The sequence below is a fragment of the Dipodomys spectabilis genome, unplaced genomic scaffold (assembly GCF_019054845.1).
Source record: "Dipodomys spectabilis isolate Male_0828 unplaced genomic scaffold, ASM1905484v1 ptg000207l, whole genome shotgun sequence".
NCBI lineage: Eukaryota > Metazoa > Chordata > Mammalia > Rodentia > Heteromyidae > Dipodomys > Dipodomys spectabilis.
The window spans coordinates 11,096,582-11,122,749 of NW_024870884.1; the positions used below are offsets into that span (position 1 = coordinate 11,096,582).

General features: G+C 44.3%; 1 protein-coding gene across 1 annotated transcript in view; it reads left to right on the plus strand.

Annotated features, from left to right (window-relative positions):
• Positions 1-4,367: 4,367 nt before the first annotated feature.
• LOC122122265 (core histone macro-H2A.2) overlaps positions 4,368-26,168 on the plus strand; it is a 34,015-nt gene continuing 12,214 nt past the window's right edge. The window contains exons 1-2 of the mRNA XM_042696354.1: positions 4,368-5,284; positions 20,837-21,067. Coding sequence (XP_042552288.1) covers positions 20,896-21,067 — 172 coding nt within the window. The 5' untranslated portion in view covers positions 4,368-5,284; positions 20,837-20,895. The remainder of the gene's footprint in view (positions 5,285-20,836; positions 21,068-26,168) is intronic.

Below are 26,168 nucleotides of genomic sequence, written 5' to 3' on the forward strand. Positions count from 1 at the left end.
AGAAAGAGCAATTTTGTTTAGGTGCAAGGTCACATCGCATGACCTATCAACACAGATGCCAAGGTCCAGATTCTCTGGATGCCGTCACTTCCCATTACATGCTGCAGAGCTCTGCTTAGAGATAACAGGATGATCTCCCAGAGCACATCGTCGAGCTGAGCAAGACTGGCCCCCTGCCCCTTAGCTTTGGGTTCTGTGTCTGCTAAACTTAATAATACCATGTGCCTTATTTTCCTAACCCAAACTTTTCATAATTGGGACTGACAGTGTATGAAAGGCCAGAAATACCTCCTTTTCCTTTACAATACAGTTCATCAGTTAAATACTAAATAGTTGGTAGATTCCTGTCGATCAAAACCAGCCTTACTCTGAGCCTACTGTAATTTCTGGCACTGTCCATCTTATAACTATATATAATGTAACAGTCACATCAAATATTTACATAGTCATGCACACACACAAACACACAGATTTGCATCTGTGAACACTCACTGGTGCAAAGCTCAAGGTTTACTATCCCAAAGGATAATTTTTTTTCAGAATCAAGATTAGGAAAATGCTTCTTTTGCTAAAATACCAAAACATTCATTTCATCCAGAGATGGTAAGACTCAGTGGGCACTGCTGTCCTTCATTCACAGGTGTTATCTTCCTCCAAAAATGATTCAAATTGTAAAACTTTTGGTTCTGGTCCAGGAAGTACAAGTTTAACACTAATTGCATCCACTGTTCAAAACAGAACAACATAAAAATGTGCAAGCTTCTAGTTTTAAAAAATTAATCAGATTGCTTGTGTGGCCTTTTTCTAGCTATACAATACTTTGAGGCACTTGGGAGGCTGGGACAGGATGATCTTCAACTTGAGTCTAGCCTAGGCTACATGGGGAGAAAAAGGATATGTTGGAAACCCCTATTTATTTTTTAAAAATAAGTGAGATGCTGTTTAATCTAGTGCTTGTGTGCATTTAAATCCTCAGACACACGTAGTTATTTCAAGTTATGTAAATTGATGCTTTAACTTGCCCACCTAACATCCACAGAAGAGCTGAACCAATAACTTGCATCTGTTCCTGTGACACTCCTAGCAATCTCAGGTTACTTCAAAGGAAATCAGAAACTCTCAAACAAAATTAATCTGGTTATACAAATCTCTCTCTCTATTTCTCTCTCTCTCACACACACACACACACACACATACACACACACACACTTATATATGTCAAGTATAAATGCTTATCTATATGCAAAGTCTTTCTTGGAAGATGCAAAGGTAAGAAATCAACAGGTAATTGCTCATAAAGATCCTACAGAGGTAATATGATCTCATTACAGTGATTGGATTAGAGCAAATCTTGGAAAACCAAAGTCCACTCACTTCACACAATATCATACATGGATTATAAGACTTCTAAGATTATAAGAAAAAAAACAGGAGGCCAAAAGTTATGGAGCTACATTTTAAGATCTTTGCATTTTTATTATCAATAAGTTATACAATAGAATTTCATTTTGTCATGTACATACAATGTACCAGGATCAGACTCTCCTTCTCCATTGCTTCCCTCTTCCTTTTCTTCATTTCCCAAACTAACTCAACAAGCTTCATTCTTCCACTTCACATATGTACATAAAGGATTTTTACCATATTTATTTTCCATCCCTCCACTCACCCTCTCTAGATAGTACAGGATCCTAAATAGTACCTATCTATTTAGTACATTCCTGTCTTTTTTTCTTTTTGGTGTATGTTATTTGCTTTTAAAAAGCTACATTGGAGGTGTATTGATTTTGAATTACTAGTTGATCCAATAGGACATGAACCCAATTGCATGGCTGACTTATTGGATCCATTTTTTATCCTCATCTCTAAGTTATGCTACATGCCTGGTTCTGAATGGTGAAGCAATTCATCCTGCATCTCAATAAACTTTTACTAGACATCCGTGTTGCTAATGGAGCTGACTCGAAATCAATATATGTATTTATCATGTTATACACACACAGGTCAAAGGTTAAGAAAATGTTTTCCATGAAGTTGTAATCAACCATACCTCTTATAATTAGGCTGCTTGCTCACTTTGTGCAGATATGTTGGGAGGAGCCCAGAGGGCTCTCAATCATGTGAATAATACAAAATCCCTTTGCTTAAAGCAAATGCACTTCCTCACCATCAGATTAAGATGATGATTGACAGAATGAACCTGCTGCCTCCTAACTCGGTGGACAAGCTTCTCACCTACTCTGTGCCTCAGTTTCTCAATCAAGTAGTGCCTAGCCCTTAGTTGTAAGGATAAAATGAGTTAATAAGGGTGAAGGACACCTAGTAAATGTTCAGTAAATGTGAGCTCTTATCACCATTTATAAAGACTTCACAGAAATTTCCTGAGGAACTTTTTGAGATCACAGTAGAATTCAAGATTACCAGCAAATTTATCATCATGTCCACTATTTTAAATGTATCTTAGTTATATACTGTTCTCTCCATGTTAGATGTGTATGTACATGCATGCATGTGTGCATGTGCACAGGTACTGGGGCTTGAACCTCAGCCATTATCATTAGGTATCCAGGAATGTTTTGGAAGCTCTGCCAGATTTCTTCCCATAAAAAGAAGAGTGACCTCTCTGATGCCTTCTAGTATAAGAGTATTATAAAGTTAATGGTCCCCCTGATTCTCTGAATTGTGAGTACATCTTTGCCAGATAAACCTGACTTTACAATGGTTCAGCTTATGATTTTTCAACTTTACAGTGATTTTCCAATTCTACAATGGTGTAAAAACAATGTCATTCTGTGTAGTACAATGTTCTTGAAGTTTGGATTGTTGATCTTTTGCCAGGCTAGCCCTATGCAGGGTCATCTTCTCACCATCTGAGCAGCTCAGCAGCAACTGCAAGTTGCCAGAAAACAGCTGGCTTTTTACAGCAGACCCCATTGACAAGCCAGGACACTCAGTAGATTAGATGCACATGAATTTCTTGAATTCAATTTATAAGTTCTTTCTGGTAACATAATCCCACCCTAAGTGGGAGGAGCATCTGCGTTTGAAGAAATCATGCTGAACCAAACAGGAGAAGGCAGGCTCATAAATATCCTGCCCTTAGCCTTTCTCGGGATCACATATAACCAAATTCTAGAATGAAACAAGTTACACGAAGTTCACATAAAAACCAAACCAAACAAACAAGAAAAGACTAGGTGTATCATTTTTACTGGGAAATTACAAGGAGAACATGAGCCCAACACCACAGAGTGGGGGTAGGGCCAGAATAGCAGGGAGTATTTAGGACAAGTAGTCCTAGAAGGCTCCAGGTCTCTCTTGAATGTTGGCCTGATGATTTTTAGAAATAAGAAGAGAGGTGGGCATTTCCTCTAGAAATGGGAACAGAAGCTACAAGGAGGTACTCTAGGGTCTCATTGGAAATCCTTCAAATATGTCTCATGGAAAAGAAGTCTTTGTCCTGCCTAGACTTGACAAGTAGTTCAGGAGACAAAGAATAGTGAGGCCACATGTAGAAAAAAAGGGGTTAGGAAGAAGAGTATGGATGTGTCCTCTACTAAGAATATGGGGTTCAAGGAGTCAGAGAAGCCGTGAGGTTTAATCAAAAGAGGTTTATTTATAGCTTCCTAATGTATGCATGATAGGTGACACTGGAGAGGAAGATGGCTGGTTCTTCAAGAAAAGAAAATCTTGAGTTCAAATGCACATAATCTTAATAGTCAATGAACACATCTGAAAATGGAACCTGAAAACTTGAGGAGACAAGTGGGGATGGAATGGGTGGGGTGGGGAGAATAGTGGAAGGAATGGCTCTGACAGACAATTGTACACGTACACACACACACACACACACACACACACGGACCTGTTACATTGGAACTCTTTGAAGATAATACAAAACCCGCACGATCTATAAATGCCAGCCACTGCCATGATTAGGTCATATAAATCCCCTGAGGTTGTACGCATTTGGGCTCTGCCTACCCATCTATGCAATCATAAACTTCAGTCACCTAAGGGCCCCTTTGCCCACAGAGTTACAACTTTATAGTAGCAAATATATATATAGTATTACCAAATAGTAGTTAATGCCTTTGGAAAGCATCCATTTGGCCAGTGGTGAAGAATTGTTATCACTTGGGTGGGTTCAAAATGTTAAATATATGTATGCATATATATATATATACATATATATCCATTTGATTTATTAAGAAGATATAATGGGAAATATGGATGATGCCACAGCAAGTTAGGATTTTTGCCCCCCCAAAATAAACACATTCCTTTGGCCCTGTAGTCAGGGGCTCTTGCCAGTTCTCCTGATACAAAAGATCTCCTCCAGGAATGGAGCAGTTACTAATGTCATTGTCACACCTGAATTTGTCCATGCCCCTGCCCAACTACATAAACGGTGAGTTTCCTAGAAAATAATAAAAATTGCTCCTTCAGACAATACCTCTGTGCTAACCTCAGTCCCCTTTAGAAGATGACAAATTAACGCACAATTAAAAATCACATCCACACACACGGTGTGACCCACCAGAACACACATCTGCTATTCCAAGTATGACACAACAACGGATTCTAAATCGATGTTAATTTATAAAAAGCGGCCAGGCATTGGGAGATACATTCCCAGTTCTCGGAGCTGTGGCCGCCCTAGGCTAGCTTCCCAGTGGTGGACACAACGTCGGTGTGTTTTGTTCTTATCGAAGGACACGAAAGAGCCTCGAAGGTGGCTTTTCTCTCTCTCGATCGCTTGCCCGGGTTCATCCTCTAAAGCTGTCCCCAGCATGGGCAGATGAACACCCACGCCTCCTTCTTCCCTCCAAGGTGGATCTTGGCTAACAGGAAAGCAGACTGGGTGGTGACCACAGTGCCTTTGTGTCCTCGGATCTGGGGCAAGGCTCAGCTTAGTCCCCGGCAGATCGGCGGAGGCCGCGCGCGCCGTTTCCTCATTAAAGCCCCTGAAGGACAATAGCTCATCAAGCCCCACCGAAAGCCCCAGGCCCGTGGCGGAGCCTGGGCTGGCGGGGGCTGAGGCTGAGCGACTCCTCCTAGAGGTGGTTATGTGGAGAAGGAGCAATCCCTTCTCCCTCCTCCTCCTCCCCCCGCTACGATCCGCGGCCCAGAGAACTGCCGCTTGCCGCCATTGACACGCACAGATAAAACCCAAAGAAAGGCAAAGAGTCCTGCCCCGCACCGGCGCTGCGCGGGCCGAACCTGCGCCCGGGGAGGGGCGCGCAGAGGGCACCGGCGCCCGGAGCAGGGGGCGCAGCACCAGGTGAGCCCGCCATGGCGGTGGCATTATTGTTTAGGAGCTCTGGGGGGGAAATCTGGAAACAAAACGCGCTCTGGCAGGGCAGTGTGAGGGGCCGGAGAAAGCCACCCGCCTCTCCCCCCCGCCACAGCCCACCCCAGCCCCACGGGCGCACCCCATAACCAACCCGCTCTGTGCAAGAGGAAAAAAAATTAATAAATCAATCTGCCCAACTTGCATGGTCGGGAAATGAAAGGGAGATTGCTCAAGAAGGTGAAATTCCTGCGGCGGGCGAGGGGCCGGGGCACGGCGGGCGAGGAAGGAGGGCTGCGGGGTCCCGCGGCGGGCCCCCCCGGCCCGGCTGTCTCCGAGGGAGCACCGGGCTCTTGGGGATGCGGAGTTTGGGGCGCGGAGGAAGGAGGGGGAGGGACTGGGCGAGGGGCGGGGGCTGCGCCAGGGCCGCTCGGGGCCTCGGGGGGTGCCCAGGTTGGGCGCGGGCAGCTGGGGGCTGACAATGGAGGGGCTCCGGGGCGCGGGGCAGCGGGAAGGGGCCGCGATCCGGGGATGGGCGGGCGGCGCCGGGGAAGGTCAGGCCGGGGACGCCGGGCGGGTGGCGCGGGCGCTGACCCGGACGGCTGCGCGGCCCCTCGAGCGTGCGTGCGCCCCGGGGCGGGCGGGAGGAGGGCGCGGGGCCGGGCACTCCCCTCCGGTTCCCTTTCCGGGGCGCCCGGTGCCGACGCGCGCGCGCGCGCGCGGGCGGCGCGGCGCTTTCACCGGGAAATGGCGGCCCCTCCGCGCTTCCCTCTCGGGGAAGTCTCGGAAGCTTGCTTTGCGCGGGAAAAATAATCCTCTAAAGAAAAAGGACATCGAAGCAAAGTGGCTGCGACGCCGTGAAGACCCGTGCCAGGCGCACGCCACCAGGGGACTCGCGCGTGGGGCGCCCTGGGGGTGGACCAGTCCTGCCATCCCCGGCTCGCAGCCAGCCATCCAGGTGTGCCCCAGCGCCAGCCCGACCGGCCTCCTGGAAGGTCCGAGCCTGCCTTTCCACGCCTTGCCTCGTGGGGGCGCCCTCCGTTCCTGCCCTCTTTGTTTCTCCCAACAATAGCCTTAGGGGCATTGGTCCCGCAAGGATCCAATGAGCTGGCTTCTCCAAGGGTTTCACACAGATCATTGTCCCTGGGGTGAAATGGGTCGCTGTGGGTCTGATTGCTGGGGCACCTGAGTGGGGGAAAGGACCTGAGAAACCCAATGGGTCCTTGTGTGCTTGATAGGGTGCACTGGCAGCTCTGATGGTAGGGCAATCCTGGGTACAGCAGTCCCAGAGAACACAGGCCAGCCCTGTCCAGCTCAGTGAATTTCAGACACAAGAGCCCACAGACCCAAGGACCACCCCACCCCATTGAGGACCGTCGAGTAGCCAGATGGCAATACACTGTTGCAAGTGGTGGCCTGGCTTTTCTCACTTGTGTTTGCATCGGAATACAATTGTACCCTCTCTGTGCAGTTGCTATTGAAGTGGTTCAGGAGAGGAGAGAAAAATGAAACATTAAGAGTGTCTTTATTTTTGTGGTTTCCAAACAAAGCTACCCATAATTCTCAATCCGTTCGTGCTCAATTGCAAGTTCTCGCTTACTTCTTCGGAACAGTGTTCTAAGGTTCAAATTCAGTGTCCAGGGCTCCAAGATTTGTTACTGTGCTTTTAGATTTTTTTTTTAATAGCACTGCTTTAGGCCAAGATGATCGTATAATAAATATAGGCATTGTCCAGTGGGAAGATATCTCTTGAACCACATAATGTACATCTTCAACGCTTTTCTTTCTAGCATGCAGAATCCTTCTTAAAAGATGCTCAGTTTTCTTCTGTTTCTGTTTTTTTGTTTGTTTGTTTTGTTCGTTTGTTTGTTTCTATCCTAATTGTTCTATCTCACCTGAACCCATTTACTCTCAGGCTCTCGACATTGTTCCTGGCTTGTGCTATTTCAAAACTCCATGAAAGAATTTACCTCCGTGGATCCAAAATGTGCCAAAGAGTCTGACTACTTTCTCACTGTTGTATCTTCTGTCTAGTTCCTAGGGTTTGTGAGGCGCCTTTGGTTGGCTCTGTCCCAGCAGGTGGGACACCCTGCTAGGTATTGTCTGAGACAACCAGTCTGTTTTCTCTGCCTCCTGCCAGCAAAGCAGGAGGGGATTTACGTCCCAGGCAACTTTAAATGAAAGCTATCTGTAAATTGCTTTAGGGCAAGTGGTGTGCAAAAACTCAACTAATTTCCTTAAGAATGCTTTTCAGTCTTAAGAAATAACCTAAGCTGGGCACCAGTGGTTCACACCTGTAATCCTAACTATTGAGGAGGATGGGATCTGAGGATCATGGTTCGAAGCCAGCATCGGCCAGAAAGTCTGTGAGATTCTTATCTCTGCCAAACGACAAAATAAGCTGGAAGTAGAGCTGTGACTGAAGTGGTAGAGTGCTGATAGCTCAGGGATAGTGCCCAAGCAGAGTTCAAGCCACAGGACAGGGAAGGGAAGGGAAGGGAAGGAAGGAAGGTACCCTTAAGACTCATGCCCATGATCTTAGCTATTCAGGAGGATGAGAACTGAGGATCCCAGTTAGAAGCCAACCTGAGCAGAAACATCTGTGAGACTCATCTCCAATTAACCATCAAAAAACTAGTGGTGGATCTGTGGCTCAAGTAGTAGAGTTTCAGCCTTAAGCAAAAAAGCCAAGAATAGTATGAGGCCCTTAGTTCAAGCCTGGCACACACACAAAAATAATAACAATAATAACCTCGAGGTATCAGACACAATCTTGCAGTCTCTAGAAATGCTTTTGCAGAGTGTGTATTCCAGAGTTGAACAGAGTGTATGGTTAACAATCATCAGCATCACCTGGGGTAGGAGAGAAGATGGGAGGAAGTTATACCCTGTTTGCCCATTAGGCTCCTGACTCAAGCCTAGAAAACAAAATGCAAATTCAAGCAAAATAAGGTAAAAAGTGGTAGTGGAAAGCTAAGGGGAAGACAGGTACGTTCATTTACCAACAGGAGTGTATATTGATAGAGCCAGTTTGATAAGTAGTTTGGCACTCTTAAATGAATGATGTCCACATTGTATGACCTAGCCTTTCATTTCTTGTTATCTTAATGAATTAGGCACCCAGTTGGGCACTGTGATTCCCAGAGGTAGCCCTCTGCCCCTTTGCAACCACACCTCACATTTCAGCTGACTTTAGGAAAGTGCAAAGCCAAGTCCCTTCCAGACTTAACCCATGCTTTTTTGAAATCCTGTGGCCTCCACATTGCAATGCATGTAAATCTCAAGCAGGTGGAATTTTGGTGAACATGGGATTAGATGAGGAGGGATCCAGAAGTGCTCAACCAACCTTAGGAAAAGACTGTCCAAGTTTCCCTAGTACCAGATTGGGGACATAGCTCAGGGATAGAGTGATTGTCTAGGGCTAGGCAAGCTCTGGACTCCAGCCTCAGCATCACAAGTAAGTAAATAAATGAAAACTTCATTATCACTGCCAGGCTCTGGTAGCTTGCGTGAAGGAGAGACATGAAAGATTTTACTGGGTATCTCCTGTTGTGACACACAGCCTCAAGCCCAGTAATCTTAGTCTTGACTCTGAAACAGAGGGATGAATAGAGAGAAACATGATGAAGAAAATACAAGAAGACTGCCTCCTACAAAATAGTTCTGTGTGCCAGTGCTGGGTCTTAAACTCAGAGCCTCACAGTGTAACTTGACTTTCCTGCTCAAGGTGGTAGCTCTGCTACCCCCTCCACTTCTGCTTTGGTTGGTTAATTGAAATTAAGAGTCTTCTGGTCTTTTCTACCCAGCCTAGCTTTGTTTTGTCGGGGGGGGGGGGGGGGAGGTGTTTTTGTTTTTTGTTTTTGTCAGTTGGGGACTTGAACTTAGGGCTTGGGTGCTTTCCCTGAGCCTCTTTGTGCGCAAGTGCTCTACCACTTGAGCCACAGTGCCACTCCAGGCTAGCTTTGAATTTAAGATCTTCAGATCTTGGTCTCTTGAGTAGCTAAGGTTACAAGCGTGAGCCACCAGCACCCAGCTTATAATGGTTTCTGTGGAAAGGACACATCATAATAGGTTGTGTTTATTAGGTGTTTACTGCCAGCCAGATGTTGCTTTGAGTACTTTGTATGTCTGAACTCTAATTCCAACCACAGCTCACAGGGAGATACTATTATTACACCTATCTTAGAGAAAAGAAAAGCTAAGAGCCTGCTGTGTCACTAGCTACAGACTACATTCATTGGAATAGTGCTGTATGCAAATTATTTTTAAAAATCCTATTTGCATCGCTGTTTTACCTGACATTTTTATTTTCATGACAAATGAAAGATAAAGAGTATCACATTGAGCCACATGACACTGTACTTTAAACTGTCTTGTCACAAAGTATTAAATAAGATAAATTTGGTTTCTCTGAAGCCCTTACTGTTCATCTAACCACCTCACCATCCATCATACTTTGCCCAATTTATTAGACTGTCATTGCCAATTTGGACCCAGGATGGAGTAAGTCATTCAATTCAAAATTCCCATACTATGAGGGGAATGTGGGCAGACAAATGCACCAACCCCCAGCTAGATACTCACTTCAGCTCACTGTTGGCTCAAGAGGCTTTCTACACTGGCCATTTTTTGTTTTGTTTTGTGTTTTTGTTTTTGTTTTGCCAGTCCTGGGTCTCAAACTCTAGGCCTGGGAGCTTGTCCTTTGCTCAAGGCTAGCACTCTACCACTTGAGCCACAGCACCAGCTCCAGCTTTTTCTCAGTAGTTTATTGGAGATAAGAGTCTCTAGGGGCTGGGAAGGTGGCTCAGTGGTAGAGTGCTTGCCTTGCATGCATGAGGCCCTGGGTTCGATTCCTCAGCACCACATAAGCAGAAAAGGCCAGAAATGGCGCTATGACTCGAGTGCTAGAGCACTAGCCTTGAGCTGAAGAGCTGAGGGACAGTGCCCAGACCCAGAGTTCAGGCCCCATGACCGGCCAAAACAAACAAACAAGAATCCCACAGACTTTCCTTCCTGCACTGGCTTCAAACCATGATCCTCAGATCTCAGTCTCTGGAGTAGCTAGGCTTACAGGTGTAAGCCACTGGCACCCAATAGTGACCATATTTTTTTTAACCCAAAATGACAATATGACATCCAATCAAAGAATTGGGGGGTTGTTTCTGGATGTGAGAAGCAGTCTTAATGGTAGAGTTTAGAAGCCTAATTTGAGGTGTTTCCATGACAATGGGACAAAGATATAATAAGAGTAAAATCAGACCTATTCTGGATCCCGGACCCTGTCTATGCTGGGCTGGCCTTACCAATCCTCTAGACAGAGAATGAGGCAACTTGTACTTTTGACAACCTCCATTTCTCAACAAAATTAAGGAGTATAGTAGTGGAGGAGTTCACATAGGTAAAATCCAGTAGCTTATGCATTGACAGCACAGACCATTAGGTCGGATGATAATTCACTGGGTTCCACATCAGAGTGGTATACTTCCAAGTTGATGACTCTTCTGCAATTTTATTAAAGTAAAAATCCACTCAAGGGGCTGGGACTGTGGCTTAGTGGTAGAGTGCTTGCCTAGCATTCATGAGGCCCTGGGTTCAAATCCCCAGCACCACATAATCAGAAAAAGCCACAAGTGACATTGTGGCTCAAGTGGTAGAGTGCTAGCCTTGAGCTGAAGAGCTGAGGAACAGTGCCCAGGCCCAGAGTTCAGGCCCACAACTTACAAAAAAACAAACAACCAGAAAAAGCCAAAAGTGATGCTGTGGCTCAAGTGGTAGAGTACTAGTCTTGAGCAAAAGAAGCTCAGAAGAGACAGTGCCTAGGCCCTGAGTTCAAGCCCCTGGATTGGCCAAAAAAAAAAAAATCCACTCAAATATTTCCCCACACCGTCCCATCATTAAACTGAATTTTTTTTTTTATTGTAAAGATACTATACAGAGGGTTACAGTTACATGAGTAAGGTAATGAATTAGTACACTTCCTATTGAGCATTGTTACCCCCTCCATTGATTAAACTGAATTTTTACATTAGCCAATCTGTAGTCAACAATGTAGGTTATTATCTTGGAGTGAGAAAGACATTCCTAGAGGCAAAATTAAGGCGAATTGGGGGCCCACTTTTTCTTTTCTATGATTTTCACGGGCAGTGAGCTAGTGAGTGTAAAGGCAAGCTCTCTGGGTGTGGCTTCCTCTCTGGGTACTTTGTGTCTGCTTGTAACAGGGTCAGGAGGAATGGTTCATTGAGCATCTTCCTGTAACAGTATCATCTTTCTAGCTTGGGAGGACCTTGAAGGTCAGGAAGTGCAATGTTCTTAGGCAGAGCTATGCAGAGCCTGGGGCATGAAAACCACCCAGGTCCCAAGCACTTCCTTCTCCATCCAGGTCAGGTCTCCTCTCATGTGTATTAAATATTAGAGCTCCTACAAACTTTGGTCCAAGCCAAAAAAGAGTTCTGGCCACACCTAAAATCCTAGTTACTCAGGAGGCTGGGGTCTGAAGATTGAAATTTGAAAACAGCCCAGGAGGAAAAAATCCATGAAACTCTTATCTCCAGTTAACCACCAAAAGCTACAAGTAGAGCTGTGGCTCAAGTGATAGAGGGCTAGCTATGAGCACAAAAGCTCAGGACAGCACTCTGAGTTCAAGCCCCAGCACACACACACATGCGCGCGCGCACACACACACACACACACACACACACACACACACACACACACACACACACACACACACACACACACCAGAGTCCCAGTGTGCCAAAGTTCAGAGAAATCCTAAAAACCCTCATTCTCCATCTCTTAGTGCCCCTGGCATGGCTAAAGTAAGCATAAATATTCTGCCTCTGAGTTACAAAAAATGTTCAGGCTTCCCTACTGCTCAGCATAAGTGAAAGGCTTATTTAAAAGGAATGATTTGCAATCATCATATAATTTAAATAAATTGGATTAATGCTTGGTTCTTAAATTCATGGTTAGTTAATTTGGTTAATTTCATCTGCATGTCATTTTGATGAAATTGCATTTGATGTAGCTCTTTACATTATAAATTGTTAATGTGTTTTAACATATACGACGATAAAATTATTGACTATTCTCATTCACTTAAAGGTGGCCCTCAAAGAAAATGGTTTGGAAAGTATTACTTGTGCAATCATGATTTGCCCTTGGAGTTCATAAATGGGAGTGTAATAGAGTAAGAGATTTAGCTGGTGTTACTGAAATGGTTTTTACAGCTACCAAGCAATGCTAACAAATTATTATTATTTTAATACAGTAGTTAGGGTAATACATCAAAATATATTAGAATTCTATTAGGTGTGAAGCTGTATAAGAGATTTTCTTCATACCCTTTAAAATACCTTTCTCCACAGAGTTAACATATTTATATTGAATTCCCTGATGGTCTACTTAGTTTTATTTCATGTCATTTTCTTTTCCCAAAGGACAGTTTTGAATTGACAGCAGAAAGCTGCTTCTTTTCAGTGTCTACTTCATGTTTCATAAATATTTACAATATAAAATATTCCGAAGCACAGCAGTACCTAGTGTACTAATGGTGGTTTGTATCCATGAGAAAACATTGTGAAGATTAACTGTGAACACATTTCCAAAATGTTCATACCACACCTGAGTCTATTAGGTACAACAGTGTAAATTTCATGCTCATGATCATATCAAAAAACAGTATTTGAAGATTTTTGAAAAATTTACTTCTATCATTAAAAATCCATTTAAGGCCTCATTTCTTGATTTTAAATTATATATATGAAAGTATTCTGATATATATATATATATATATATATATATATATATATATTTCTGAAGGATATATCTCAAGAATATTTTTGAATAAGCTCTCGTAATTTTAGATCCTGTGGCAAGTTATTCCCTGGTATGACAAAACCTAATACTTGTTTTCTCTCTCTCTCTCTCTCTCTTTGGCTCTGGCTTTCTCTCTGTCTCTCTTTCTCTCTCTTTCCCCCCCCCTCTTCCCCCTCCCCCCCTTTTTTTGGTAGTCATGGGGCCTGAACTCTGGGCCTGGGCACTGTCCCTCAGCTCTTCAGCTCAAGGCTAGCGCTCTACCACTTGAGCCACAGCGCCACTTCCAGCTTTTTTTTTTCTACTTATGTGGTGCTGAGGAATCAAACCCAGGGCCTCATGCCTGCAAGCCAAACATCCTACCAATGAGCCACCTTCCCAGCCCTCCTCTCTCTCCTTTTAGGAAACTTTGGGCTACAGGCTGTAGGTCAGTTGTAGAGTGCTTATCTATTGTGCTTGAGATCCTGGATTCAATCACCAGCACTACAAAAATAAATAAAAACTAAAGTCTTTTTCTAGAAGCTTTATTAAAAAGCAGTCATTAAACTGGACATGGTGATATACATCTGTAATCCCAACACTGGAGTCTGTAGCAGGAAAATCATGGTTCCAGGCCAGCCTGGGCTGCACAGTGAGACCCTGTTTCAAAAAGCCAACCAGGGGCTGGGAATGTGGCTTAGTGGCAGAGTGCTTGCCTACCATGCATGAAGCCCTGGGTTCAATTCCTCAGTACCAAATAAACAGAAAAAGCTGGAAGTGGTGCTGTGGCTCAAGTGGTAGAGCGCTAGCCTTGAGCAAAGGAAGCTCAGAGACATTGCTTAGGCCCTGAGTTCAAGCCCCAGGACTGGCAAAAAAAAAAAAAAGCCAACCAGATAGATAGATAGATCGATAGATAGATAGATAGATAGATATTTTAAATGGTCATTTAAATCAAGGCACTGAAAGCTTCTTGCTAATTTGCTGTGTCTTTTCAGTTTTAAAAAGAAGTGCCAAGAAGTTGTTTAAGGCATAAAAAAATTGATGCTCTCTTGTCAGCTCTTTATACTTGAAAAAGAGCTTACATATAAGAAAAATAAGGGTCTAAAGAATCCAGACCATTTTTTTAGGAAAGCAGTCTGTGTGTGATTAAGTTTTCCATTCTTCACCAAAAGCAATTTATACAGTAAGGACAAATGCTAAGGGTTTGCCCTTTCTTTTTTTCCTCCCCCCTGGAATTGTAGTATAATTTGAAATATTGTTTGCAAGAATGCCATATGTTGCCACCATGCAAATACAGACACACTGAATTGGAGTCAATTATATCAATGCGTGTTATAAATCTCTTGATATGAAATTTTATACTCTCCAATTATCTTCAGATCGGTTAGTTTCTAATGACTCACCTGATGATAAAAGTGATCTTAATTTTTAATATGGCATTATTATTTAATTATAAGATGGGTGAGCAGTTGTTCCGCACCAGCATATCTACTTCTAGGCTGATGTCCAAGCAAGGTTTGTTAAGATGTTAAAGGAAAATGACATTTCTAGTTTCCAGTTCAAAATGATGGACTGAGAGCATATGCTGTCCTTCCACACCATGCCCCCTTCTTCCTCCCTAGAGCCCACAGAAATAATAATAAAGATGTGTAATGGTGTAATTAATGGGGCACATCTGTAATCCCAACACTTGAGAGACTATCTCAAATTTGAAGCGGGGCTGGATTATACATAATGAGTTAATTTAATTAATTTTAAAGCACAGCAACAAAAGAGCAGGACTGGTGTTGGTTATTAGAAAGATCAGAGATAAGAGTGAAAGCAGGGGCTGTGAAGGTGGCTCAATGGTAGAGTGCTTGCCTTGCATGCATGAGGACCTGGGTTCCATTCCTCAGCACCACATAAGCAGAAAAACTCAGAAGTGGAGCTGTGGCTCAAGTGGTAGAGCACTAGCCTTGAGCTGAAGAACTCAGGGACAGCGCCCAGGCCCAGAGTTCAGGACCCACGACCCACAAAAAAAAAAAAAAAAAAGAGTGAAAGCAAGCCAGTCATGGTGGGACAGGCCTGTCATCCCAGCACTGGAGAGGATAAAGATGGTGAATTCAAGACCTGCTTGGGCAACATTTGAAACCCTGACTCCAGATAAAGAAGGAAAGCAAGACGTCGTAAAGATGGGCAGGATGGCAAGTGGGACTGGTTGAAAGCCTGTCCCTTGAGTAGCTAGGTGAATTAACTTCTCTTCCTTCTCAGCCTCTAGTTGAACTTAAAAATCTGGTGCTCACTGGGCACTGGTGGCTCATGCTTGTAATCTTAGCTACTCAGGGCTCTGAGGTCTGAAGATCGTGGTTTGAAGCCAGCTGGTAGGAAAGTCCTTAAGATTCTTAACTCCTCCGATAAACCTCCTAAAACAAAACAAAAACAAAAATGAAAGTGGAACCGTGGCACCAAGTGGCAGAGCTCTAGCCTTGAGCCTTGAGCAAAAAGAGCTCAGGGATAGCACTCAAGCCCTGAGTTCAAGCACAAGGACCAACCACCACCACCACAACAACAACAACAAAATTACCTGGTGCTCATCTCTCAAGCTTGCAATCTGAAGTTTCCACTCTAAAGAAATCAAATAAGCCGGGCGCTGGTGGCTCACGCCTGTAATCCTAGCTACTCAGGAGGCTGAGATCTGAGGATCGCGGTTCAAAGCCAGCCCGGGCAGGAGAGACCGTGAGACTCCTATCTCCAATAAACCACCAGAAAACCGGAAGTGGCGCTGTAGCTCAAGTGATCGAGCGCTCGCCTTGAGCTGAAGAGCTGAGGGACAGCACCCAGGCCCAGAGTTCAAGCCCCACGACCGACAAAAAAAAAAAAAAAGAAATCAAATAACTACAGGGTTCATTTAAAGTTTTTAAGATGAGAATGACTCTACAAAATAAATCTCCCCATTCTGGCCGTGGAAGCTTTCATTTCCTTTCAGGACACCCTAAGGTGATTTCTGTTAGTTGGCAAGCTTGGCATACACAACCAGCAGCCCCAAGTAGAAAGCCTTCCTATTAAATACTAGTTACAGAAAGTTCTTCTACTTGCCTGTGGTAATCAACTATGTGCTTCATGCATAAGTGCCAGTGAATAACCAAAGGCCATTAGATGCTTAGGAAATCCAGTGTAAAAGGTAAAGATGAAAATAAGCAGAACAACTTAGAGATCAGAAAGCAATCTTTAATTACTAAACAGTTTGCGGACATGGTACACGCATAAAAGAACAGAATGCTATGAGAAAATAACAGAGCTCTTGATATTTACAATAGAATGATTAAATTAGATATTAGAAGGAGCAAAGAAATGAGAGAAAACGGTATAGAAGAGATTTGAAGGCACAATCAGGACATTCAACATCTGGCTTACAGGAAACTCAGGAGAAAAAGTAAATATGAACCTGGGGGATAATAGAGAAAAATGCCCAAGTGATCCAGTTTGAACTGACTTCCAAGTGCTGCATGGGATGAATGGAGAAGGGAGGGGGCCCACTAATGGCCTCAAAAGGCTGGAGCATTGGATGCCAGTCAGTACTTACCTACTTAATGATAATCCAATCCAGCATCATTCAATGAATGCAGTTCTGTTCATAAACAAAGTTTACTTCTCTATTCTGTTCCTAAAAAGTTCAATAAAGTATATAAGGACACAGTAGGAAAGGAGTCATGGGACCATGGAGAAGCAGAGAAGGCAGGTCCCAGGATGATGGAGGGAAAAAACAACTCTCATGCATGTGTGGCACTACACAAACCTTCATGTAGCCATATTCTTTCTTCAAACGTGTAAACAGACATAATGTATTGTAGTCCTGAAGCTTTGCCTAATCAGAGCAAAATTGCTTAAAAACAGAAGGCAAATAAGTATAAACATTTCAATATTATGCAGATGCATAATATTTCAGTGAGTGCTTTGTCTTTAGATGGTAGACCTACATCATACTCAAACTCCCAGTATGCAAATACAAACTGCCCAAGTTTTGAACTCCTAGCTTCCCAAGACTGAATAAAGTGAGAGGAAAGGGTAACCTACCTGGAAGAGATAGAAGTTTGGGTTATAGTTTCTCCTTACTCCAGGCACAGGGGGCAGAAGTGGTCTTGGGACTTGGAGTCTTCTGAGTGGGCCTTCCACCTGTGGCTAGGGTAAGTGGAACATGTCAGATTATATCAGCCCCTATCCCTACCCCTAAATTCCCTGAGAATTCCTGATGCACTCAGACCTACTGTGGAAAGGGGTCTCAGAGCCCGACACCTCAAGAACCCAAGAGATCTACACCTTGCTGCTAAAAGCACTGTGTCTTCTATTTCTAGGTAAAGCACATCCACCAGTCACCTGGCCCTGCATTCCAGCTCTGGCCCAGGCCCTTATGGAGAGGAAAGCTGAAATCACAGAAGGAAAGGCTTGCCACCAAGTGTGTGTGTGTGTGTGTGTGTGTGTGTGTGTGTGTAGGGGTGTCTACCATGTGGCAACTTCATGCAGGGTTGGACTAGTAGGGCACAATTCTGACCATTTAGCACACAGAGTGTCGTCCATGGGGCACATGTACCCTGTGATTGGCTTCTCAGGTGGTTTCCTTGGCAGCGAGACTTCTTTATCCTCCTCACACACACACTTGCCACAAACTGCAAAAAGCACTTAATTGGCTTAGTGAAATCACTAGCACATCTTTGAAAACCTGCATGAACTTCTGAACCCTAGAACAACTTCTCAAGAAGGCTATGCTAAGCCGGGCGCTGGTGGCTCATGCCTGTAATCCTAGCTATTCAGGAGGCTGAGATCTGAGGATTGTAGTTCAAAGCCAGCCCGGGCAGGAAAGTCCGTGACCACTAGAAAACCAGAAGTGGTACTGTGACTCAAGCGGTAGAGCTCTCACCTTGAGCTGAAGAGCACTGGGACAGCGCCCAGGCCCAGAGTTCAAGCCCCATAACTGACCAAAAAAAAAAAAAAGGCTATGCTTCTTTACCAAAACATTTCAAAGTACATTATAGAAAAATCAAAAAGTTTAAGCCAGAAGGACCTAAAGGATCAATTTAACCCCCTCTCAGCTTGTATAGAAGAAGCCCCAGAGGCCCAAGCAGGTGACACAGGATGATGACATAGGAGTTACGTAGAAGTCAGACCATACCCAGCTTCCTTCTTCCAGGCCCGGGATCTTTTTTCTCTACCAAGAGCCATTTGCATTTTGAAAACCAGCACTCAGCCAGCATACATGTGTGGTGTGAGCACAGGGATCATGTAACATTGCCGAAGGTCCCCAGCCCCTAGGACAGCGCAGGCCAGCATCAGGTGGTCCATGCTTTCACCGAAGTCTGGCTCCAGTCTCCTCCATGTGTGCTAGTGGGCAGAGCTGGCTCCAGCCACATTTCGTGCATTTGTGACAGTGGCAGGAGGTTCTCAACATGCAACACTGTTTGGCCCTTGTCTCTGTCCAGTAACATTTAGAGGCTATTTTTGTTTACGCTTCATTCATGATTACCAACAACCTGTGCTGGCAAAATGGCATATCAACTAAGCGTAGTAATCCTCCTGAACAGTTAATAATAACCTGGTGAGCCATGTAGTAAAACACCCCAAGCTCGCTCATTCACCTCGGCTAGGTAATGCTGAGAAAGTGATGCTATGTAGTGATGATTCATCACTACGCAGCAACCAAACATTGCAGAAAATTCAACTCTAGGTTCACTCTTTAAACCAGATTACATAAATTCCAGTTTGGGCCATGTGTTCATTTAGTATTTTCTTTCCTCGCGCAGTTAATCACATACTCAGACTTGATTCTTTGCCATCCTGGCTTTGAGAGTGGTTGAGAGGAAATGTAACATGGAAGCCTGGGGTGTATTCTGACTGACCATTTGCTAGTTCTCGTCATTACTCTGCAGTACCTTATTCCATACCATTACAACTTCTGGGTCACTTCTGTTTTCAAGAATGCTATGTGATTGCAGAAGTTAAAAAGGCGTTTGGACAAAGGCACAATGCCTAGGTGCCTCTGATCTTATGAAATAATATTTATCAAGATGAACTGCAGGAAATAGAAACAAAAGAGTTTTTTTCTTTGTTGTTTTTGTCTTGTTTGTTCATTTGTCTGTCTGGGGAGGGTAAGAGGATGCACAGAAATGGAGGGACAAGGGTGAACAAATGCAGCAGTGGAAAATGACAGCTATACAACTTGTGGGTGAGGATGGGAGGAAGGGACTGGGAGAGAGCATGGGAAGGGGTGACATTGTCCCAAAAAGAAATATACTTATGCTGGGCACTGGTGGCTCATGCCTGTGATCCTACCTATTCAGGAGGCTGAGATCTGAGGACCATGGTGCAAAGCCAGCCTGGGCAGGAAAGTCCATGAAACTCTTTTTTTTTTTCTGGGGGGGGGGGGTCTGGTCGTGGGGCCTGAACTCTGGGCCTGGGCGCTGTCCCTCAGCTCTTCAGCTCAAGGCTAGCGCTCTACCACTTGAGCCACAGCGCCACTTCTAGCTTTTTTTCTTTTTGCTTATGTGATGCTGAGGAATCGAACCCAGGGCCTCATGCATGCAAGCGCTCTACCACTGAGCCACCTTCCCAGCCCCTACATGAAACTCTTATATCCAATTAACCACCAGAAAACCAGAAGTAGAACTATGCTCAAAGTGGTAGAGTGCTAGCCTAGAGGAAGAAAGAAAAAAAAAGCTCAGGGACAGTGCCTAGGCCCTGAGTTGAAACCCCATGACCACGAAAAAAAAAAAAAAAGAAATGTACTGATTAGCTGACTTGTGTCTGTTCATTACCTATGCAATAACGATTAAAAATAATTTTTAAAAAGGAAAAAGATGTTCAGAATAAATAACAAATAATAAATGCATATCGGCTCCAAATAATGTTGCTCAAAAGTAATTTTAATGAGTGATTATACAATTTTTATAGACTTTTTGTTGCGTATATATTTACACATATATAAATACATACATAGTCTTTTTCTTTTTTTTAGACAGTCTTACTGGGTAACTCAGGATGGCCTCAAAATCATTATCTCCTGCTTCAGCCTTCCTAATGCTGGCATTACAGTTGCGCGCCACTACACTTGGCTTGAGTGTTTGGGTTTTTTTGTTGCTGTTGTTGCTGCTGCTGCTGTACATATGACCTCAAGCTTCAGAGTTTTGAACAATACTAAAGTCTCTTCGAGTTCTGAAGTATGAAAGCTGACATCATCTCTTCTGTGAGCTACAGAGCAAGTGCTGGCACACAGGTTTCTTCTGAAGGCTCCAAGGGGAGAATCTATGGGCTCTGTCCCTACACCCACCACTCCTCATTGATTTCCTGCCTCTCTTAGGAGGACGCTGGAAATTATATGAGGTCACCCAGATCACCTGGGATAGTCTTCTTAATCTCCAGATCCTTACCTTAATCACACCTGCGAAGTTGCTTTGTCACAGGAAGCCACACGCTCTGTTGTGGGGCTGAGAAAATGTCATATTTAGGGGTCATTGTGCAGCTGACTGAGGACTATACCCGGTCTCTGCTGGGCAATTTTCTCTCCTCTGTAAGGTGAAGCTGCTGGCTGGGGGAGACTGGTTTGCGGGTAGGCCACCCATTCCCAACAGAGACCCCCCCTCCCTACCTGGCTCTGTGCCCACAGCACCTTGCACTAGCAATCAGATGTTAGTGGCAGCAATGTCCTAAGGTCACACCACTATGCCCATGTGTGCCCACATTTCCTGCCACCTGTCCTCAACCCTGCTTTTTCCTTTCCAGCATTGTGTTAGTGCCAGGAGGCCAGTAAGTCAGCAAGCTGAGAGGGAAACTGAGGCAAAATGTCAGGGCGGAGTGGGAAGAAGAAAATGTCCAAGCTGTCCCGGTCAGCCAGGGCCGGCGTCATCTTTCCGGTGGGCAGGCTGATGCGCTACCTGAAGAAAGGGACTTTCAAGTACCGGATCAGCGTGGGCGCCCCAGTCTACATGGCAGCTGTCATCGAGTACCTGGCAGGTAAAGAAGCACCAGAGGGCTCCACCCACTCCCAACTCCCCATCCTCCCCAGGCACTGCCCACACAGAGATTGGGGTGGGATGCTCCCATCAGCCCAAGGCTCGGGTGGCTGGTGACAGGGTTTTTCCTGTCCTGTGGGGCCAAGGTGAGCTTCCACAGGCACTGGGGGGAAGATGAGAATGTGGGAGGGACAGATGGCAAATATGACAGGCAACCACATGCAAGTGGCTCTTGTTCTGCCCCCAAAGCTTGATGTATGCAAATATGTAAATTAATTTGCCTAAATTCTTGAAGAAGAGAAACTGCAGAGAGAATGTTGTAAAAGGGGGAGAAGGTCTTGTCTTTACATCACATTGCTGACTAGGCATCTGTTTTCTGGCTGTATTTAAACTACGACTCAAGTCACATTTATTAGGACATTTAAAGCATGAGGCCAGTATACCATCCTCATTTTGCTCTCCTTGCTGAGCTGGTTCTTAGTTTCTGTGGATACATAGGGAAAAGTATGTGCGTGCATGTGTGTGTGTGTGTGTGTGTGAGAGAGAGAGAGAGAGAGAGAGAGAGAGCGGGACCAGTACAGGGGCTTGAACTTGGGACCTCATGATCTCCATTTTTGCTCAAGGCTGGCATTCTAACTGCTTGATCCATATTTCCACTTAAGGCTTTTTGCTGGTTAATTGGAGATAAGAGTTTCAGATTTGTCCTCCCCAGGCTGGCTTCAAACAAGGATCCTCAGATCTCAACCTCCTGAGTCGTTAGGATTATAAGCATGAGCCACCAGTGCCTGGTCATTATTTTTTCTGCTGATAACTGTCTTGCTTTTTGATGCATATTTTTGGGGATTTATTCTGTTTTTGTTTTTGTTTGAAGATAAGGTCTTGCTACATAGCCCAGGCGGCCTCAAATCATAATTCTCTTGCTTCAACCTTCCAAGGGCCGGAATTACAGGTGTAAAGTACCATGCCTGGCTTGATCAGTATTATTTTAAAAGAAAGAAATTGTGTAGCAACCTTATGCAGCATACCAGGTTATTTAATACTGTATTAACTTCCATAGCATTCTGTCCCATTGTCCCAATAAATGTGCTCATTGTTTTGAAACCAAAAGTCTCCAATCTTTTATTGGGTATATAAGTGAGTTTTTGGTATACATAATATTCATTGCTTAATAATCTGGGAAAGATACGAGAATGAGTTTGCAGTGATTTAGCACTGATTTTCTACATTTCATTATGGAGATGCCATGTAAATATTTAACTCTAATGTTTATTTTATTCTAATTTTTTGTTAATCACATTTGCTTAGTTAATATGGCATATTTATGCCAAGTTTTTATTATCAACATAGATTTTATGGATAATGGCAATTTTATGTGCTATTTTATTTGAAATTAGGTTGATGGTAAAGACTTTCTGCAGAATTGCCTGATAATTTATGGTTGGGGGTTTATGACATTGTCCTGGCAGATTTCCTCAAAACACCACACACCACACACACACACACACACACACACACACACACACACTGCCTACACACACACAAAGGCTAAACACAGAGTGCCTTCACACACATACACTCCACATAACATACATGCAAACATGGTGCCTATACAAACACATGCATACAGACAGTGCCTACACACACAGAGTATCTGCATGCACACCCACAAACAGAACACATTTATGCAAACACACATACCTACACTTCCCCCAACCATTACCAATGGGACACGATTGGTACATTGCTTCTAGATTTCTAAGTGAAGAAGAAAAGGAATTTTTCTTAAAGGTGAAGTCATACTTTTTGATGTTGTTGTTGTTGTTGTTGTGAGCCCTGAAATCTGGGCCTGGGCACTGCCCCTCAGTTCTTCAGCTCAAGGCTAGTGCTCTATCACTTGAACCACAGTACCACTTCTGGCTTTTTCTGCTTATGTGGTGCTGAGGAATGGAACCCAGGCCTTCATGCATACAAGGCAAGCACTCTACCACTGAGCCATCTTCCCAGCCCAATATACTTTTTTCTTTTTGAGATGAAGTCTGCCTATGTATCTCAGGCTGGCCTTGAACTTAAGATCCTCCAGCCTCAGGTTCCCCACTGCCAGAATTACAGGATCGTACCACCATTCCCAATTCATTCCTACTTGTTTTGTTGGGTTTTTTTTTTTCCCATTCATACTTTTTAAGGAAAATGAACTCAATTCAGCAGGACATTCCTCTAAAATTGAGGAATATAAAAAAAATAAGAGAAAAGTAGCCAGGCACTGGTGGTTCACCCCTCAATCCTAGCTACTCAGGAGGCTGAGATCAAGAGTTCAAAGCCAGCACAGGCAGGAAAGCCCGTGAGACTCTTACCTCTAATTAACCACCAGAAAACCAGAAGTGGAGCTGTGGCTTGAAGTGGCAAAGTGCTAGCCTTGAGCAAAAAGAGCTCAAGGATAGCACCCAAGGCCTGAGTTCAAGCACCACAACCAAAAGAGAGAAAGGGGGAGAGAGGGAGAGGAAGAGGAAGAGGAAGAGAGAGACACAGAGAGAGAGGGGAGGGGTAGAAAGCAATGCTTTTTACAAAATGGCCCCCAGATTTTGATAGCATATAAAATAACTTTGGGGAAGATCATTGTTAGCATTTTCACGCCTACCAAGTGCCATGTTTGATAAAATCAGAGTCATATCTATCCTGATAGGTATGTGGGAGACCCTGGAGCCCCAACATGCCTTCCTACCCAGGATTCATGGGTAGCATGTTTGTGAATTCAGTTTTCCCTATCTACTCTGCTCTAGGGTAGGGCAAAAGGGAAAAGGAGAATCTGTAGAAGGTTCTGGTGGAGGTAGAGACAGCTTTACCTACAGCACTATTTTTTTTTCCCTAGACTTGGCTCTACTCTGTAGACTGAAATTTAGGTCCTAGGAGTCTGTGTTAGGATTCACTTCTGCTAAATGTAATTTAAGCAAGAGAGTTTATTTTACTCTCATACAAAGGAAATCTAGAAAACACTGTCCAGTTCTTTTTTTCTGTTTCAATATCCTTAGTCTTTTTTCTTTTTGTGGTCAGTCATGGGGCTTGAACTATGGGCCTGCGCACTGACCCTCAGCTCTTCAGTTCAAGTCTGGCGCTCTACCACTTGAGCCACAGTGCCACTTCTGGTTTTCTGAGTGCTTTATTGGAGATAAGAGTCTCACGAACTTTCCTCCCTGGGCTGGCTTTGAATTGCAATCCTCAGATCTCAGCCTCCTGAGCAACTAGGATTATAGGTATGAACTTCCAGCACCCAGCTTCCTTAGTTCTTTTTTTAAAAACATTCATTCATTTATTTATTTTGTGCCAGGACAGGTGCTTGATCTCAGGGCCTCCCTTAAGCTTTTTCCCTAAAGGCTGGTGCTCTACCACTTGAATCATACTTCCACTAGTTTACTGGAGATAAGATCTCTCAGATTCTTGAGTTCAAGCCTCAGGACTGGCAAAAAAGAAAGAAAGGAAGAAAGAAAGGAAGAAAGAAAGAAAGAAAGAAAGAAGGAAGGAAGGAAGGAAAGAAGGAAGGAAGGAAGAAGGAAAGAAGGGAAAACACCATTCAACTTCTTCATAGCTAATACTGTGAGATTAAAAGCAGTATTTTAATTTATGGCTTGTGTTCTTGCCTGGCAGCAGCATAAAAAAAAAAACTATTTTTCATCAGCTCTTCCACATTTTGGTGCATTTCTCTAGACTCATTATTTGAAATGATTACCATGGATGAGATAAACGTTTCACGTTTAAGCTAAGCACTGGATGGAGTCTCACATCTGTAATCCTAGTTAATCAGGAGGCTAAGATCTTAAGATCATGGTTCAAAGCCAGCCTGGGCAGAAGTCCCCAAGAAACTCTTTTTTTTTTTTTGGGGGGGGGGGGGGGTCTGGTCGTGGGGCCTGAACTCTGGGCCTGGGCCCTGTCCCTCAGCTCTTCAGCTCTAGGCTAGTGCTCTACCACTTGAGCCAAGCGCCACTTCCGGCTTTTTTCTTTTTGCTTATGTGGTGCTGAGGAATCAAACCCAGGGCCTCATGCATGCAAGGCAAGCGCTCTACCACTGAGCCACCTTCCCAGCCCCCCAAGAGACTCTTTTTTTTTTTTAATACTATTGCTTTTTTTTTTTTTTTTTTTTGGGTCTGGTCGTGGGGCCTGAACTCTGGGCCTGGGCGTTGTCCCTCAGCTCTTCAGCTCAAGGCTAGCGCTCTACCACTTGAGCCACAGCACCACTTTCGGATTTTTTCTTTTTGCTTATGTGGTGCTGGGGAATCAAACCCAGGGCCTCATGCATGCAAGGCAAGCACTCTACCACTGAGCCACCTCCCCAGCCCCCCCCCCCCCCCAAGAGACTCTTATCTCCAATTAATCACCAGAAAACCAGAAGTGGAGCTGTGGCTAAAGTAGCAGAGCACTAGCCTTGAGCAAAAGAGCTCAGGGACAGTTCCCAGACCCCAAGTTCAAGCCTGATGACCAAGAGGGGGGAAAAAAGAGTCTCTCAGACTTTCTTGCCTGGTCTGGCTTTGAACCTTGATCCTCAGATCTCAGCCTCCTGAGAAGAGGATAATAGGCATGAGCCATCAGCAGCTGGCTTTCCTACGTTTTGTTTGTTTGTTTTTTATCAAAGATGGCTACTCAAAGTCTAACCATCATGTCCTCCATGCAGGAGTAGGAAGGGAAGAAGGGCAAAGCCCTTCATTGATGGCATGTTCCCAGAAACCCTAGAGCAACTACTTGTCTCCCATTGGTCAGAATTTAGTGACATGAGCACACAACAGAGGAGGATGGGAAGTGTAGCCTTTGTTCTACAGTTTCAGGCTTAACAGAAAATCAAGTGCCAATACAGATTTCACATAAACAATTAAAGATTTTTGCCCCAGGATTATATGTAAGGTCTTGCTAAAAATCTCTTCCTCTTAATTTTCTGGGTTTTTTTCTTTTGTCAGGCCTGGGGTTTGAACTCTGGGCCTGAGTGCTGAGCTCTTCAGCTCAAGACTAGCACTCTACCACTTGACCCACAGTGCCACTTTCAGTTTTCTGGTGGTTAATTGGAGAGAAGAGTCTCATGGACATTCCTGCCCGGGCCAGCTTTGTACAGTGATCCTCAG